Source organism: Microtus oregoni, unplaced genomic scaffold (genome assembly GCF_018167655.1).
Source record: "Microtus oregoni isolate MIOR12 unplaced genomic scaffold, Mior012 000094F_ref0000399, whole genome shotgun sequence".
NCBI classification, from domain to species: Eukaryota; Metazoa; Chordata; class Mammalia; order Rodentia; family Cricetidae; genus Microtus; species Microtus oregoni.
Window position 1 is genome coordinate 835,819 of NW_024544707.1, and position 16,016 is coordinate 851,834.

At 51.5% G+C, this 16,016-nt stretch overlaps 1 protein-coding gene across 1 annotated transcript; it reads left to right on the forward strand.

Annotated features, from left to right (window-relative positions):
- Positions 1-614: 614 nt before the first annotated feature.
- On the forward strand, positions 615-15,824 carry LOC121442696 (oxytocin receptor). Its single transcript, XM_041644307.1, has 2 exons — positions 615-1,533; positions 12,910-15,824. The coding sequence occupies exons 1-2, from the start codon at positions 615-617 to the stop codon at positions 13,155-13,157; spliced, it is 1,167 nt and encodes a 388-aa protein (XP_041500241.1). The 3' UTR covers positions 13,158-15,824.
- The last annotated feature ends 192 nt before the right edge of the window (positions 15,825-16,016 follow it).

Consider the following 16,016-nt stretch of genomic DNA (forward strand, 5'->3'; position numbering starts at 1 on the left):
AGGATGTGCTTGAGCTGAGCTTTTGGGGAACCCCAGGATGATGTACCTGGAGTAAAGCTTACCAAGATGGGGGCTGCCATGGGTGCCCATTAGGAGGTGGCTGTGTTACTGTCCTGAGGGGAGAGGTGTAGGTTTGGGGGCTCCCCGGGGGGAATGGGGCTAGGAGAGGGGTCCCTACTCTCGGGAAAGCGGTTAATCGCGAGCCTCCTCTCTCCGCAGGTAGAGCGCCTGAGAGCGCCTGACACTTTCCCGGGACCCAAGCTCAAGCGCATCTGCAGAGGCTCAAAGGAGGTCTGCATCTTGCAGAGACTCAAAGGAGATCAGGCAAACCGGGATTTCCGCGGTGGTGGCTGAGCAGCCCAGTGGCTGGGCTTGTGTCCTGAGACCCAGGTAACTTCAGATTGCCAGGAAGGGGCCAGGCACGCCCCACAGGCGTCCTAAGAGAAGCGCAAAGATCTTCTCATTGCCCTCTCGGTTTGTTTCAGGGCGGAAGGAGGCAGATCAGTGCCCGGGTGCTCCAGCAGACACCTGGACAACTCATCGGGCCCCGCCCCACGAGCCACGCTTTAAAGAGCAGCAAGGCCGGGCGCTCCCTCGCGGTCACGGTCACGGTCATGGAGGGCACCCCCGCAGCCAACTGGAGCTTCGAGTTGGACCTCGGGAGTGGAGTGTCGCCGGGGGTGGAGGGGAACCTCACAGCCGGGCCACCGCAGCGCAACGAGGCCCTGGCACGCGTGGAGGTGGCGGTGCTGTGCCTCATTCTGTTCCTGGCGCTGAGCGGCAACGCGTGCGTGCTGCTGGCGCTGCGCACCACACGCCACAAGCACTCGCGCCTCTTTTTTTTCATGAAGCACCTGAGCATCGCTGACCTGGTGGTGGCTGTGTTCCAGGTGCTCCCGCAGCTGCTGTGGGACATCACCTTCCGCTTCTACGGGCCCGACCTGCTGTGTCGTCTGGTCAAGTACTTGCAGGTGGTGGGCATGTTCGCTTCCACCTACCTGCTGCTGCTTATGTCGCTCGACCGCTGCCTGGCCATCTGCCAGCCGCTGCGCTCTCTGCGACGCCGAACCGACCGCCTGGCGGTGCTAGCGACATGGCTGGGCTGCCTGGTGGCCAGCGCGCCGCAGGTGCACATTTTCTCGCTGCGCGAAGTGGCGGACGGTGTTTTTGACTGCTGGGCTGTCTTCATCCAGCCTTGGGGACCCAAGGCCTATGTCACGTGGATCACGCTTGCCGTCTACATTGTGCCTGTCATAGTGCTGGCCGCCTGCTATGGCCTCATCAGCTTCAAGATCTGGCAGAACCTGCGACTCAAGACGGCGGCGGCGGCGGCCGAGGGGACTGAGGGATCTGCTGCCGGTGGAGCTGGGCGCGCGGCGCTGGCTCGAGTCAGTAGCGTCAAGCTCATCTCCAAGGCCAAGATCCGCACAGTGAAGATGACCTTCATCATTGTACTGGCCTTCATTGTGTGCTGGACGCCTTTCTTCTTCGTGCAAATGTGGAGCGTCTGGGACGTCAATGCGCCCAAGGAAGGTAGTGCGGAGAGAGGAGAGGGCGGCAGGGGTAGGCCCTAGTTCTGCTATCTCTGTATTTTCAAAGTTCTGGGGTCATCCTGGGGTATGACCTGGTTTGACATTACCATCCCCTGGTCCATAAATTTTGCGGAGATAACCTCTCTGAGTGTCTCCAGGACTTAAAAGTTCTGCAGCATGGAAATACCCATGAAAGTACGAACTCTTGCCAGAATGCAGGCAAAATCTCCAGCACAGGCCTTAGACAACTTTCAGGGTGAAAATCCTTATTATGGAGGTGGAAACTGAGGCAGGGGATTGTCTTTTCCACAGAGAGACAGAATGAAGGTGGGTTTCCAAGCACAGGCTCAGGTTCCTACTTTGAGTTCACTTTAAACGGAACTACTTTATGTTTGGATATGGTCAACCCCAGGAAGGGACGGTTGGTCCTGTGAAAGCTGAACAGCTGTCCAATGAAAACTGAATGAGTCTCCCAAGACAAGCTCCAGAGCCTATCACCAGACGGAGGCCATGGAGAGGCAAATGCCACAGAGGCTTGGGCAGGAACAGAGTTGGGGTGCCCAGGACTGACTTGATTTTGTGAGAGAGGAAGGGGGCCAAGAGGACAATGCTTAGCCTTGACGGGGAGGCAGTGTGGTTGCCACACAGGAGGGAAGAGCCTTCACCCCGGAGACCACTGAGGTTATAGAACAGTGCTCTGAATTTGTTAGCCACCTGGAGGAGGAGCTGGGAAACAGCAGTCCGGGCTCTGGGACTGTGGTTTGTGCTGGGCACCAGGTGCAGCACCCAGACAGCCCCCCTCCCCAATCTCACCAGCCCCCGTGTCTTATTTGGAAAGAGCAGAAGCTGTCATCATGTGTGGCCCTGCCTTACATCTTTTTTGAAGATTAGCACAGCCCACATCTGTGCGGTCTGGTCTTTACAGACCTGGCAGAAAGGACTTAGCTGTGCTAACCCTGGATAGTGCAAAATGATATTATGGATATAAACACCACTGCTTCCAACACCAAATCCCTCTGCTTGGGAAGCTAGGCTCTCAGGGCAGGTGACCTGCTTTCACAGGGCCCTCTGCTTTGCTCAGTAGTGGCCAGGACACTTGTCACTCAGCATTTACTGAGGGCCTGTGGTAGACCGGGTGAAGATGCTGTGTGGACTCTGTCCATTATGTGGCCTCTGTTCACAGATTCCAAAGGCTCAGAAAAGGGAAGGCATGTCTACTGGGTCATACAGAAACCTGGGGGGGGGCGGGGCAGAGCAGGAGCTCGGGCAAGAGTTTCCTGAACCAGGGTTCTTAGGAAGGAGCACAGCCAGGGAGCTGAGGGAGGTGTGAGACTGAAGTGGGAACTCAGGCCCCAGGCCTAGCTGCTTCCTCAGTGGAACTGGAGGAATCTTAGCCCATGTGGAACAGAGGGATCTCCAATGCCAATGGCTGCAGATGCTAGATGGCACCCCTACGGGCAAGCTGGGGGATATCTGCTTTATCGGTAATTTTTCTTGACTTTGGGACAAAAGCAGTTGAAGCAGTAAGGGTTGATTTTAGCTCACAACATGAGGTGGCTGGTCACATTGCACCCTCTGCGGAAGGCAGATGGAGAGGAACGCTGCTGCCCAGCTTGGAGTCTCCTCATCTGGTCCAGGCCCCACCGTATGGATAGTACCACCCATGTTCAGAGTGGGTTGGTCCTCCCCATGTAAACCTGGAAATGTTACCCTCACAGACATGTCCAAAGGTGTATCTCCTAGTGACTAAATCTTGTCAAGTTGAAAATGAGACTTGACCCTTGCACCTGACATCCGGCCCTGCCTCCTGACCTAACTGGCTCTGAGATGCTGGGTCAGGAGTCCTTTTGTCCCTTGACCCACTGTGTCTACCTCTGAGGATGAGGCCACTTCAGTGCCTGTGGTGACCTTGGAAGGCCTGACTTTTCAGTAACCTAGCCCTGGGAAAAACCATGGGGAAGGTGGGCACAGGGACACCAGGCAGCTTTTCCCTTCTTGGCCCTTGAACACCTTCCAGCCTGATTCTGTGATCTGATGGACAGGTCTCAGCTGTCTTGGCTCCTGGAGTAGGGTGGTTGTGCACACTTCTGTGCTTTGGGCTTGGGTTGTGCTGTTTCCCTGGGTTCTGCTGCAAGTGATTTTAGTCCTCCAGGTCTCAAAGGTTTGATTAATGGTATAAAAAAGACTCGCGGCACAGCCTTTCCTGTTTGACAGATGTCTGAGTGGGCTGGGAGCAGTGAGGAGGTAAAGGCAGCGTGGAGTCCCTGGATCTGGATGCTTAGCCTGCAGCTTGGGAGGCCTTAGATTTGGGGAGCTAAGCCTACAGCCTGGGCCACAGCATACTCTCTGCAGAGCCTGGGTTGGGGCTGGATTTGAAGCCTGCTTGCTTTAACCCCACCCCCTGTTCTGGCAAGTTAGAAGCCAAGAGTACCAAAGGCTCCTCCTAGTTAGTGCCAGGGCTGTTAGGGGAATCATCCCCTAGACTTCATTAGGCCCTGCTGGCAGAAGACCTTACGCATGGGAAGGAGCAAGTCCCTATCAGAGACCTGTTGCCATCCCTAGGACTGGGGCCTCTCACAGCATCAGGACCATTCCTGTCTAAGCAACAGGAATGACAGCCATGATGGAGCAAGACTCCCTTTCTGGGTATCAGTTTGGGTTAAGTGAGTCGTTAGACAAATGCTCACCTGTGTGTCCCCTGTGTGTGCCTGAACTCTCTAGTTCTCACCAAACTCAGCATGTATGAGTATCCAGCCTGAACACGAAGAGACTGATACTCAGAGAGGCAACTCCTCAAAATCTGTAGGGCCAGGATCTGACCTCATGTCATCTCCCACTGGAGATGAACAGACTGAGTTGCTCCCCTGCACCCCACTGCACCCACTGAGGACAACCTCAGCATAAGGATTTCCTGGGCCCTTGACAAAATACTTGCTTGTGGGCCCCATGGAAGACCCATAGAGACAGAGGAGACACTGCCTTACCGGTTCCACCATGACCATGACACGGTGCTCTCAGTACTTCGGGTCCCCCACCCCACCCCATTGCTTGGACTCCTAAAGCCTTGCACGGCCTCTGCGGCCTTAGCCCCAGCCCTCATTACCTGTGTTCCCCTTTTTCTTCTTGGCTAGAAGCACGACTTTTCACCTCACCCCTCTTGGTAGTTTGGGACAGATCACCTTGTGTGTATGTGATTATGTGTACAAATGTATACACGTGAGTATCTCTGTGTGTGTGTGTTGGTACATGTTTGTGTGTATACACATGTGTTCATGTGGGTATGGATGCATAAATGAAGGTGTGTTTGTGTGTGCGTTCATGTTGGTATGTGTGTGTTTATTTGTGTGTTTAAGTGGGTGGGTGTGGGCTTGTGGGTGAACCTGCATACACTTGTATTCATGTGTTTGTATGTGTAAGTGTGTGTTCATATGGGTTTTGTGTGATTTTGTTTGTCTTTGTGTATGTATGTGTGTTCATGTTGGTGTGGTGCAAGTCTGTGTATGACTTGTGTGTTTGCTTACGTAGGTGTTGGTTTGGGCATATATCTGTGCTTGTATGTTCATGTGTATGTGCATGCATTGTGTGTTTGCTTGTGTGGGTGTTGGTTCACTTGTGTGTCATGTGTGTATGCATGTGTATGTGTGTGTACATGCTATGTTCACGTGAGAGTGGGTGCATGTGTATAAGTAGTTATGCACGTGTGTGTATAGGTTCTCATACACTGTATACAAGTGTGTATGGAAGCCAGAAGTCAACCTTATGCAGTGGCTCTGGTGCCTTCTCTTTGTTTTTTGAGATATTGTCTCTTATTGCCCTGAAACCCACTGATTCAACAAGGCTGCCTGGCCAGTGAGATCCCCCGTCTTCATCTCCATCTCCTCAGCAATGGGGTTGCATGCATGTACCACGGTGCTGGCTTTTCAACATGGGTGCTGGCGATCTAACTCAGGTCCTCAGCTTCTAAGGCAAGCACTTTAACAGCTGAACCATGTCTACTTCTGAAAAATAAGAAGTACATTTTAACAAGTACCGGGGCCTTAGGGAGCCGGTGAGAGGTGGGACTAGTTTTGAGAGCAGGGGTAGCGTGGTGGGCTGTGGCAGTGGGTGGCAGCTGGCTGGCCTGGGAAGCTAAGAAGCAGGGTAAAGGTGAAGGAGTGAGTGTCTTGTTTGCCCATAGTGGGAAGGCTGGTGGGAGCGGGGAGGACCTAGCCCTGGTCTTGGAAGTATCGCAGCTGAACCCTTGGTAAGGGAACGAGGAAGAGAGCAGGTGTCTTCAGTGTCCTCTTCCTGGGCTGCTTGCTCCTGGGTCCTAGCCACTGGGAGCAGCGGCTTTCCTTTCAAGCCACACATAGCCAGGAGGTGGCGCTTCTGGGACGGGTTTCTGTCCTCTTGGCCACACCTCACACCTGAACAATCCCTCTGGCGTGTTCTCTCTCTCCCCACTCACCTCACTATCCGAGTGTGAGCTTAATTTTCCCAGAGGTAACTGCATCTGAGTCCAGTCACCCTGCGAGCAGGCCATGTCCTGTCATCTAACAGGGAGATTGTCTTTTTGCTTTCCCGATGTGCTAGAGGAGGCGGCCGGTTTATCAAGACTTCCTGTCTGCTAATTTCATGCTTCAATTCAGGTCAGTCCCTTATCGACCTCTTCCTATTTTCCAGTCTCTGCTTGCAACCGGGGACATGGCCACAGACGGGACAGAGTCTCCAGCCAAGAAGTATAAAAAATAGTGAGAACACGGTGGGATAATTCCACACTAGACATATTCATTTGCCATGTAATGTGAACGTCCGTACAGGCGGTAGCTGATTCTGTTGCCCTGGAGGAGAACTCTGGAGGGTTTCCGAGAGGAAGCAGTGTTTGAAAAAGTTTCTGAGGGCTGAATAGGAACTTATTGTACAAAGAGGCAGTTCACATCTCATAGTTGAAAGCATAGACAGTTGCTTTATTATTTCTCCCCATTCTTTCTCCATATGAGTTGGGGAAAGAATTTTAGCTGTACAAAATTCCCTGAGGCTCTGGTTAAAAGGCTGGTGTAACTTGGCATACTGGGGGCGAAGCCTCAGGGCCTGCATCTCTGGTATATAGACAGGTGATGCTAGGCAGTGCCCATGAAGCCGGCCGCCAGCTACGCTTTGAGTAGCAGAACTGTAAGACATAGTCTGTGCCCTAAGCCCGCCACGTGCGTCCCACATGCTTCCGTGATGAACTGTTCCTTGAGAATGCATGATGTGGAATACACAGGAAGGTCTGGCTTTTCTTCTTCAGCCCAGCACACCAGCCTCACATGTTGGCCAGATGTGACCAGATCCTGAGGTTAAAAGCCAACCTTGGCAACCTAGGTGCTCTTCACAGCCCTGAAATGCATGGAGCTACTATACCCCAGAGAGTTCTAGAAGGATCATAGTGGTAAAAGCTCTGTCTTTGCAAAGATGCCTCCTGTGGCGTATTCCGGGACTTCATCTCTATGTAACCATTTATGTACATATTTAGAAGGAACATTTTGAAAGGGCTTTTACAGCCCTCATGCCACACCCCACAAGTCTGTGTAGTAATAGGGGCTTCCCCCAGGTTCTCCATATTCTGGGGGAGGCCTTGCCCAGGAGTCTGGCTTCCTGGGTGGGAATTTTAGGAAGTGACTGGTGAACGTGAGTCAGAGGAGACGAGCCATAAGCCTTCGTTTGCACTGTGTGGGAATGCCTGGGTTGTTTCAGGAACAATACTGCCTGTAGGCTGTGGCCAGCTGCCTTCCAGCTGTCCTGGGCTAATTTGGGCACTGAGCACAGGGCATAGTGAGTGCCCGGAAGTCCAAAAGGGGAGGTTATAGGGGTGTAAGTAAAGCTGGCCTGGTGGAGGTGGAACGCCTGCTGTTGTCCCTCCACAGCCTCCTGCCTCCTGCTCGCTGTGAATCACAATCCTGAGGCAAACGCCCAGGCAATTCTCCAGTCAGGTGCATGGTGCCCAGGACCAGACTCTGGCTAGGGATGTGTGGTTGCTTTGGCCCATGCCTCTACCTCGTTGGGAGCCCACACTCGCAGGTGTCCCATCCTAGCCCATCCAGCCCCTCCCCAAATGCTGCCTCTCTCCTTTAGTTCAGAGCTGGTCATTTCACCCAGTCTCTGAATCCCTGTGTCCAGGAACCTGATGAGCTTACATGGGTCCCCAGTGCCGGCTTGGCTCTGGTAAGGATAAATGAATTGGATTCAGAGGACAGAGAGATGTTTGGCCTCTTTCTCCCCCAGGGGGCTCCTGGGTAAGCGGATGGCCCAGTACTCCCTCTCATTGTCCCTTTCTGGCAGAAACCAGCCATACCAGGTTGATTGCCTGGGCACCTGCCAGGGCCTCTGCGCATGGGGAGAGTGTGATTTTTATTTCAGGAGAGAGGAAGGCAGGGTCTTGGAGCTGCCTTTCCAGAATCATCCTGTTTGCAGAAACCTACCCTGCTGGGCTAATGACGTTGCTGGCAGTGTAAGTTTCCCCAGATGGATTCTCTGGAGTCTCTCTCATGAGTACATCCAATCTGAGGGCTCTGTTTTTCTTTCTTTTCTTTTAATTTTTGAGAAGCATTAGAGGAAAGGAACTAAGGGCAGCCTCTTTCACTGACCTCTGACCAGAACCCTGACCATGGACTTAAATACATGACCCCATCTTTTATTCTTTATCCATCAGCCGCAGCAACAAGAAGTCGTCTCACGCTAGCTTAAGGCCCTCTCCATTTTCTCTCTTTCCTGTGCGACCTTCAGTGTCCAGAGGAGGGAAACAACACCCAGAGGGCTGACAGGGCTTGGAGAGGACTGGGGGAGGGAGGGGCTTAGACCAGGGGTTTGGGGAAGGGTTCTGTATTCCAGACACCACTCTCCTTTAGGTAGTTTCTCCAGGCTCGGGTCTCCTTCTGTGAACTGTGCGTGTCTCTTCCCAGGTTAGTTTTTTGTATACCTCCATCCTGGCCTCTGGACTTCTCCTGTCTCTGTTCTCACTTCACGATGGCTCTGTCTTCCGAGAAATGTGACAGGAGACCAGGCTTACAAGGAGCTTACAATCTGGGCTATCTCTGCAACAAAGATAGATGAAGGCTGGGTTCCTGATGTTAGAGCATCTTCACTAAAGCATTCATGAAATGTGGCAACTCCTTTGTCCGGGGGCAGCAGGAGCCCCGCCCACTCACTGTGAGTTCTGAGCAGCCTGCACTCTGGCAGCTGGAAAGCGAGCTCTGAGTCCTGAAGAGCTGAGACTTCAGCCTTCCCTTTTTGAAGAGGTGGGACCACATCATCCTCTTCCTGAATGGGTGGAGCTGCAGCATCCTCTTCTTGTGGGGTGGGACTACAGCATCTTATAGCCTACTGCACTTGCCTAAAGGCAGAGATAGGTCAGTCAGCCTCCCTAAAGTGAGGATGTGTCTAACCTTTTGGCTTCTTTGGGAAACACTGGACTAAGAAAAAAATGTCTTGGATTATATTTTTAGATTTCAACGATGTCCAATTCATAGCCTGCAGGTTTTGAAAACACCCATTTATGTGACACTGAGACACGGTGTTGTCATCAGCAGAGTTCATACTTGGGTGGTGCACAGTCAAGCTTCAAAAATACTAGTGGGAGGCTTTAAGTAAGTTTGTGACTGCGCTGGTCTGCTTTCATAGCTTTCCTGGGCTGCATATAACCTGCTGGCTGTTTGCTGGATGTCCCTGAAAGCTTTACATGACTAGTCTGTGTGTTGGGAAAGAAGATAAACATGAGGCAGGATCTCAGTGTGGAAGAGAGCCAAGGGATGATGTGAGCCTGGTCCTCCAGGCTGCAAGGCTGGTAGGTAAGTGGAAGGCAGAGGGGATAGTTGCACACGTGCCCAGGGCACTGAGAAAGACACTGAGAGCCCAGGGTGCTTGTGTCCACTGTGAGTTATTTGTTCATTGGTGGAGTTGAGACCCCCCCCCCCCATCTCAAAGTGCTTACACCTACCAGAAGTTGACAAGCTTGTAGAGTTGTGTGGTTTCACCCTGCGGGCCTTTTAAGCCAGCACAAGTGTCTACGTGCCTGCTGGCCTTCTTGGCCCAGGAGCCACACTCTGGAACCAGTCAGTGACAGACACAGTCAGATGGCTGGGAAGCATTGAGAAGTTCGGTCATGGGGTCCTGCATCTTGCCCCACCCAGGGTGCTTCACATTTTCAGACACACAAGCCCGGGGAACACAAGCATGCCTGTTTCCCATGCAGAAGGCTAACTCCGTTGGGGATTGCAAAAGTAACGTGTGTATGAAGTGCGCCCCATCATTGCAGGAGGGATGGCAACGATGTGGAGGCTGCGCCTGCTGTTAAGGAACTTGGATTCTGAACCACACTTGTCTGTCAGACAAGCCAGTTTCACTATATTCCTGTGAGGGGAGCTTTGGCTTCCTATCTCATGAGGAAACCGAGGTACAGAGATGTTGAGTAACTTTCCCAAGAACACACAGCTCCAGAGGGAGCCAGGTCCCTGCCCAGATTTGTATGACTCAAAAACTAAGGCACGATTTATTCTGTTAACTGTAGTGTGGGGAGGGGCTTCTTTCTGTGGCCCACAGGCCCTAAGTGCACTTGCTCTAGGGTCTTCACCCTCTGGGGCCTACACTGTGCTAAATGCACTTGCTCTGGGTCTGCATCCTCCTCCAGCGCCCCGAGTATCTACCTTTTAACACCTACCCCTCCTACAGGCTCTCCAAGGACTGCCTGAGTATTTTTCATATGGGATCAGATGACAAATACTTCAGGCTTTGGGATTCAAGGTCTTGTTCACGATTCTTCAACTCTGCCCCTGAAAGCAGCCATGGAAAGCCGGTGAATAGATGGCCATGGATACATTCTAATAAAACTTTATTGATAACAGTGCTAGCAGACTTTAACCAATCATCCATAGTTTTCTGACTCTGGGTCCCTGCTTGTGGACACATCTGTCATTGGTGAGAAGGATAATGATCCCACTGGAGGTGTTGAAGTCGTCTCCCAGGCACTCACCTCTAAGGACTCTGTCCTAGAACAGAGGTATTCTCTGTGGTCCACACTGCCGGGGTGCATTGCTCAGCCAGCCTTGACTTTGGGGCTGGATCTGCTAACAAGAGCCTGTTCAGACCCCAAGAATGAGAACCTGTTTTCAAAAGGAACCTTTTGGGTTCTGTTCCTTTTGGGTGGGAAGGTATGGTGTTGTGTATGTGTGTGTGTGTGTGTGTGTGTGTGTGTGTGCGCATGCGCCCTCGAGGGGGTCATCTACTTTCTCTAACACCCATTCCCTTCATCTGTAAACCAGCTTGCAGACTGCTCTGGGAACTGCACCTTCCTGGGGAGCCTGGGGCAGAGATGCTGACACGGCCCACCGGCGTGGTCTTGCCCCTCTGGAAAAGCACTATGCCCTGGGCTGACAATGTGTCCATGCTTCCGTCATTCTAAATGCAAAGCCACGATGTCAGTCGCTTCAGGTGACCCACCAAGATTATGCGGGGAGAGGATCCATATCCAAAACACCAGAACCAGAAGTCTTTCTCTGGATTGTGGTACATGTCCACCTATGCAATGGTTTGTCCTTGGGGTAGGACCTGAGTCTAGCCACGAAATTCATACACGCTACTTGTACACTGTACACATGCAGCCCACAGGGAATTTCACACAAGGTTTTTAGTGCTGTTGGGTTGTGACTGACATGTCACATGAGGCCAGGTATGGCACTTTCCAGCTGGGGAATCGTGTCCACACACAAATACTTTCTAACTTGAGAGCCCTTGAAAGGCCGCGTTTCCTCATCAGGCCTGCTCAGCCTATACTCTGATTATCCCTAGCAGGGTACAGGCTGGTGCCTTAGGGTCTGGCTATGAGATTCCCTCTCTCATTTCACCTCCATCTTCTCTGGGGCTGATGGTTTGTTTTATTGTTTTTGGCCTTTATTGATTTTTGCCTCTTTTATGATTTGGCCATAGTCTATTTTTAGTCTTGTGGGTGATTTTAACCTTAAGGCATCTCACCACTGTTTCTCTTCATTCTCTTTACCCAAACAGAAGCAAACAGAAAATCCTCTTTCATAAAGATAAGCGGTCCTGATCACATTGGCTTTTCTCCCTGTGTTATTCTCTCTCTGTTACTGTTTGCATTTTAGGGATTGGATGTTCCCATTTGAATTTCTGAAAACATTTTTTTTGGCAAGATTTATTTATTTTTAAATTTATTTATTCTTATTTATTTATTGTTTGTTTGTTCATTGTAGTTTGATTCTGTGCCAGTTGGCACACTAATGAACTGGGTCAGTTGCTCTTACATTTGACTGCTATTCAGAACCCCCGAGGGCCTGTTCCGCCATAGCTGAGTGTCTCTCACGAGCCTGAGGACTTGTGTTTCTTCCACGTTTTCAGGAGCTGCCACGCCCTGGGATTGCCATTCTAAGAACCACCCAGGCTTCCCAGCCACTACTCTTCCATGGCTGCTGGGATGACAGTGGCAAGCCTCTGTTTTCTACACCCAGGCTCTGCCACTCCTGCCTCCCAGGGGAGATCTCTTCTCCAGGTGGAACTCTTGACTTCTGGAGTGAGTTTTGGAAGTGTTTCCAAAAGGTAGAAAACCAGGGGGTTTGCCCAGCCCTCCCTGCGATCTCCCCTCACAAGTGACAGCCAGGCAGAGAGTTTTGTCTTCCTGGGTTTCCAAAGAAGTCACCTAGACTCATTTCTTGTCACAAACAGACTTAAGGCCAGTGAAAGAAGCCTAAATTTTGCTTTTATTCTCTCTGCTTGAAAGTACCTAGGAGTTAGTTTGTCTCTTTATTCTGCTGTCAACAGAGTCCAGTGGGTGCCTGGCGTGTGTTGACAGCCACCACGTCTTACTGGGCACACTCTTGTGAACCTGGTACTTTTTGAATCTTGCTGGCTTCCAGGCAGGTTGGAAGTTGTCATTGGCCCATGTAAAGATGGAGGAACTGAAGCCTTGGGGAGAGATGGGGATTGGATACAGTGATAGGTATGCGCTGAGCTATGCAAATGAGGTCTGACGTCGCCTGCCCACCCCTGCCTGTGTTCTTTGGTGTCAGAGTCACAGGCACTCCATTTGCTGGGTGAAGGACGAGGGAGCAACCGGCTGTGAGGCATAGAGCTCCCGCTGAAGGAAGGGGGCCTTCAGTTCCTGGGGAAGCTGGAGTTCAGAGAAAAGGTGAGGGAACTTTAGGGCCGTACTGAGCCCCAGCTAAATTGGGGAATGGGCCCTGAGCAAGGCTGTGGAAGGACATACTGTACCTGTTTGGTACTTTGTCTTGTGATCCAGCCTCTAGTACCTGAGATTGCTATTGCAGGGACAACTGTGGCTGAATCAGGAAGGTCTGGGATGGTCCCAGAGTGACCCCTTGTTCTCCTTTCCTCCCAACCCGCCCTGCAGCTTCTGCCTTCATCATCGCCATGCTCTTGGCCAGCCTCAACAGCTGCTGCAACCCCTGGATCTACATGCTGTTCACGGGCCACCTCTTTCATGAACTTGTGCAGCGCTTTCTCTGCTGCTCTGCCCGCTACCTGAAGGGCAGCAGGCCCGGAGAGACGAGTGTCAGCAAGAAAAGCAACTCGTCCACCTTCGTCCTGAGTCGCCGCAGCTCCAGCCAGAGGAGCTGCTCTCAACCATCTTCAGCATGAGCCACCTGCCTGGCCCACTGCACCTGCAGCGGGGGTTATGCGGACTCCAGTCTGCCCCTGGTGGCTGTGCGTGGAGTTGTATAAGGTGCCTATTGGTGTGTATCCCTCTCCTCCTTGGGGTGGCTAGCGAGTGGGGGCATGTTCTGACTTGGGGTGGGGAAATGTCTCTATGGGAGATGCCAGTCACTCAGCCATCAGAGGGTCTTCTGGGTTCCCACCTGTGCTTCTACTACCCCAACCAGAGTGCTCTCGGGTGGTGGGTGGGCTCTCCTGAACCTGGCTTTCATTCCATTATCTTTCTTACTTATTTATCTTGGGATCTTGTAAAAGGCAGTAAGCCATGGATTGGTGACCAGTTATGTGAGGAAACCCAGTGGGCTGGGACAAGGAATGGGAAATGAGGCTTCAGATACAGAGTGGTGCTGATTTCCTTGTGACCTGAGTTGTGTGGACAGATCTTAGCATCCTCAGGGGCCAGAGTGTCCCAGGAAAACAATGGGAACAGGAGACTGAATCGTGAGGCCACCTGCCTCAGGAAGGCAACAAGAACACGGGCTGAAGTGTTGAAGAAGCTGATGCTTGGTGAACATTTGGGAAGGAAAAAGATGAGAGTCATCCAGGAGAGACAGGACTGGGGAGAACTGTTTGTACACAACACTGATCCATGCTTATGAGACCCTGAGGAACACGCATGCATGTGTGCATGCACACACGTGCAAGTAGCCCCCCCCCCCACTCTGGAGCTGACAGTTGAATAGCAAGGTTGCAGAGTCCCAGATCAGTGTGCAAAAGCCATTCATATTTCCTTACACTTCTGGTGAACTTAAGAGATCCTACGCATAAATGTGCCAGAATGAATAAGGAAGGGCCAGCGTTAGCCGAGGAAATGTATGACTTCTGTCCTGAAAGCTGCAAACACCATGGAAGGAAATGAGAGGAGACTAAATAAACAGGGACACCTTGTGCTTATGGATCAGAGATGTAATATTGTTGGACAGATTTGATGTAATCCTCATCAAAATCCTAGCTGGCTTTGGCAGAAATTGATAACCCGATCCTGAAGTTCCGGAGGAAATGGGAATTAGGGTAGTTGAAATGCATTGGATTGTGCAGTTGGTGCATGATTTTGAGAACATATTAAAAGTCACTGAACCAGGGGCTGAGGAGACAACTCACTTAGAGAAGCACCTGCTGAGCAAGTCTGAGATGCCCCTCATCCAAGCAGGAGCCAGGCTCAGTGCGTTTGTAACCTCGGCCCTGGAGGGTGAAGACAGGCGCATCCCAGAGACTTGCTGGCCAGCTGGCCTAGGAGATTGATCATCTTCGGGTTCTCAAAATAAATAACTAAATAAAAATTAAGGTAGAGAGTGGAGGAAGACATCTGAAATTGACCTTTGGTCTCTACACGTGGATATACAGCATGCACACACTCACAGGCAAGCAGACAGACAGACAAACAGACAGACAGACAGACAGACACACACACACACACACACAAAAAAAAAAAAAACCCACGGAACTAAATACATTTTAAAATGTGAAAAATAAGAGGTCCAAAAACTGAGTTCTGGGAAAGTCAAAATGATGATGCATTTCTTGGTCTCTCTTCCTCGAGCGCTGGTTCTGTGTCTCACAACCTCCAAGTGTCTGCGGGAGAGGCTGCTTTCTTCTGGCCAGTGAGAGGGGCGATCACCCCCATCTGGCTCTAACAAAGGCCCGAGGGATGCTCTGCAGCGCCGTGCCCTCTCTTCTTTAGAACAGGCAATTCCTCTGGAGTCTCAAAGGCTTTGTTTACCCAGTAAGTATGATTTCAAATGTCCTCTCAGCCTTGAGGGCAGGACGTGACTCTCTCAGAAATACCTTCCATCATTAATACAGGACACAACTGACTAGTGGCGTTCTGGCTGTGGCTGGTCACCATGCACTCCGGAGTACCTTTGAAATACCCAGAATTGATTCTGGACTTCCTGAGATATATCAAGGGTACTTCCCAAAAGCCTTGAATCTGCAGATCCACTTTACCACCTCTCCCTGTTTCTGAACACATTTTCTTCTGCCGCACTGCAATATTTGCCCAAACTCACACATAGACCATAGGCACACACACACACAGGTAAGTATGAGATGGCACAGTCTGGTGTTCAGAGAAGGGGGAGCCATGGGCTACAGTGCCCATGTTCAGCATCCACAGTTTAAGGCGTGCTTGTTGGCACCAGCTGGAGACAGAAGGCGAGGGCATCTTTGGACTCAGGGGCATTGCACAGTGGCCCACCTCATGCATGTCACCACCAGCTAGTTCTTTGAGAAGCTGACAGGATTCTGCTTTGGGGCATCTGTGCCTATGTTCTAGGCCACCCGGGTGGCCAGGGTGTACACATGGCAGCAGGGTGGGGGTCTGTTGGCATCTGTATCTTGAAGATGTCATTCGTCCCTGCTGTTCACTGAGTATTTGCCATTCTTAGAGAAAGGAGGTGTCGCCAGGGGTCAACGGGACAGTAACTCAGATATTCTGACCAGGGGCACCACGTTTGGACATCGAAACCTCCGGGGGACACTGTGTCATTCTGTGCGAAAGCTCTAGCTGGTACCTTGGGTCTTGTTATGGTCCTGACACCTGTGTCTGTGACATAAATGACAATTGACTTCATCAGCAACATTGGATTGGCACTTGCTGTCCCAGTCTCACGGGAGAGTATTTTCACCATTTCTTGTTATTTCCCCAACCAAAGCCTAGGATCTCCAGGGGTCTAAAACACTTCCCCAACCCTGTGTCCTACATCTTCCTTCCTCAGACTCCACACTTGACATCCCCAGTGTCCTTTCCTATTTTCCACCCTGTTTACAATCTGTGTTCAGGTC

Excerpts from the sequence above, each read along its gene's own strand:
- LOC121442696 (XM_041644307.1), top strand. The coding sequence starts at position 615 with ATGGAGGGCACCCCCGCAGCCAACTGGAGCTTCGAGTTGGACCTCGGG. Across the intron at positions 1,534-12,909 it reads CGTCAATGCGCCCAAGGAAG|CTTCTGCCTTCATCATCGCC; the intron begins GTAGTGCGGAGA and ends CCCGCCCTGCAG.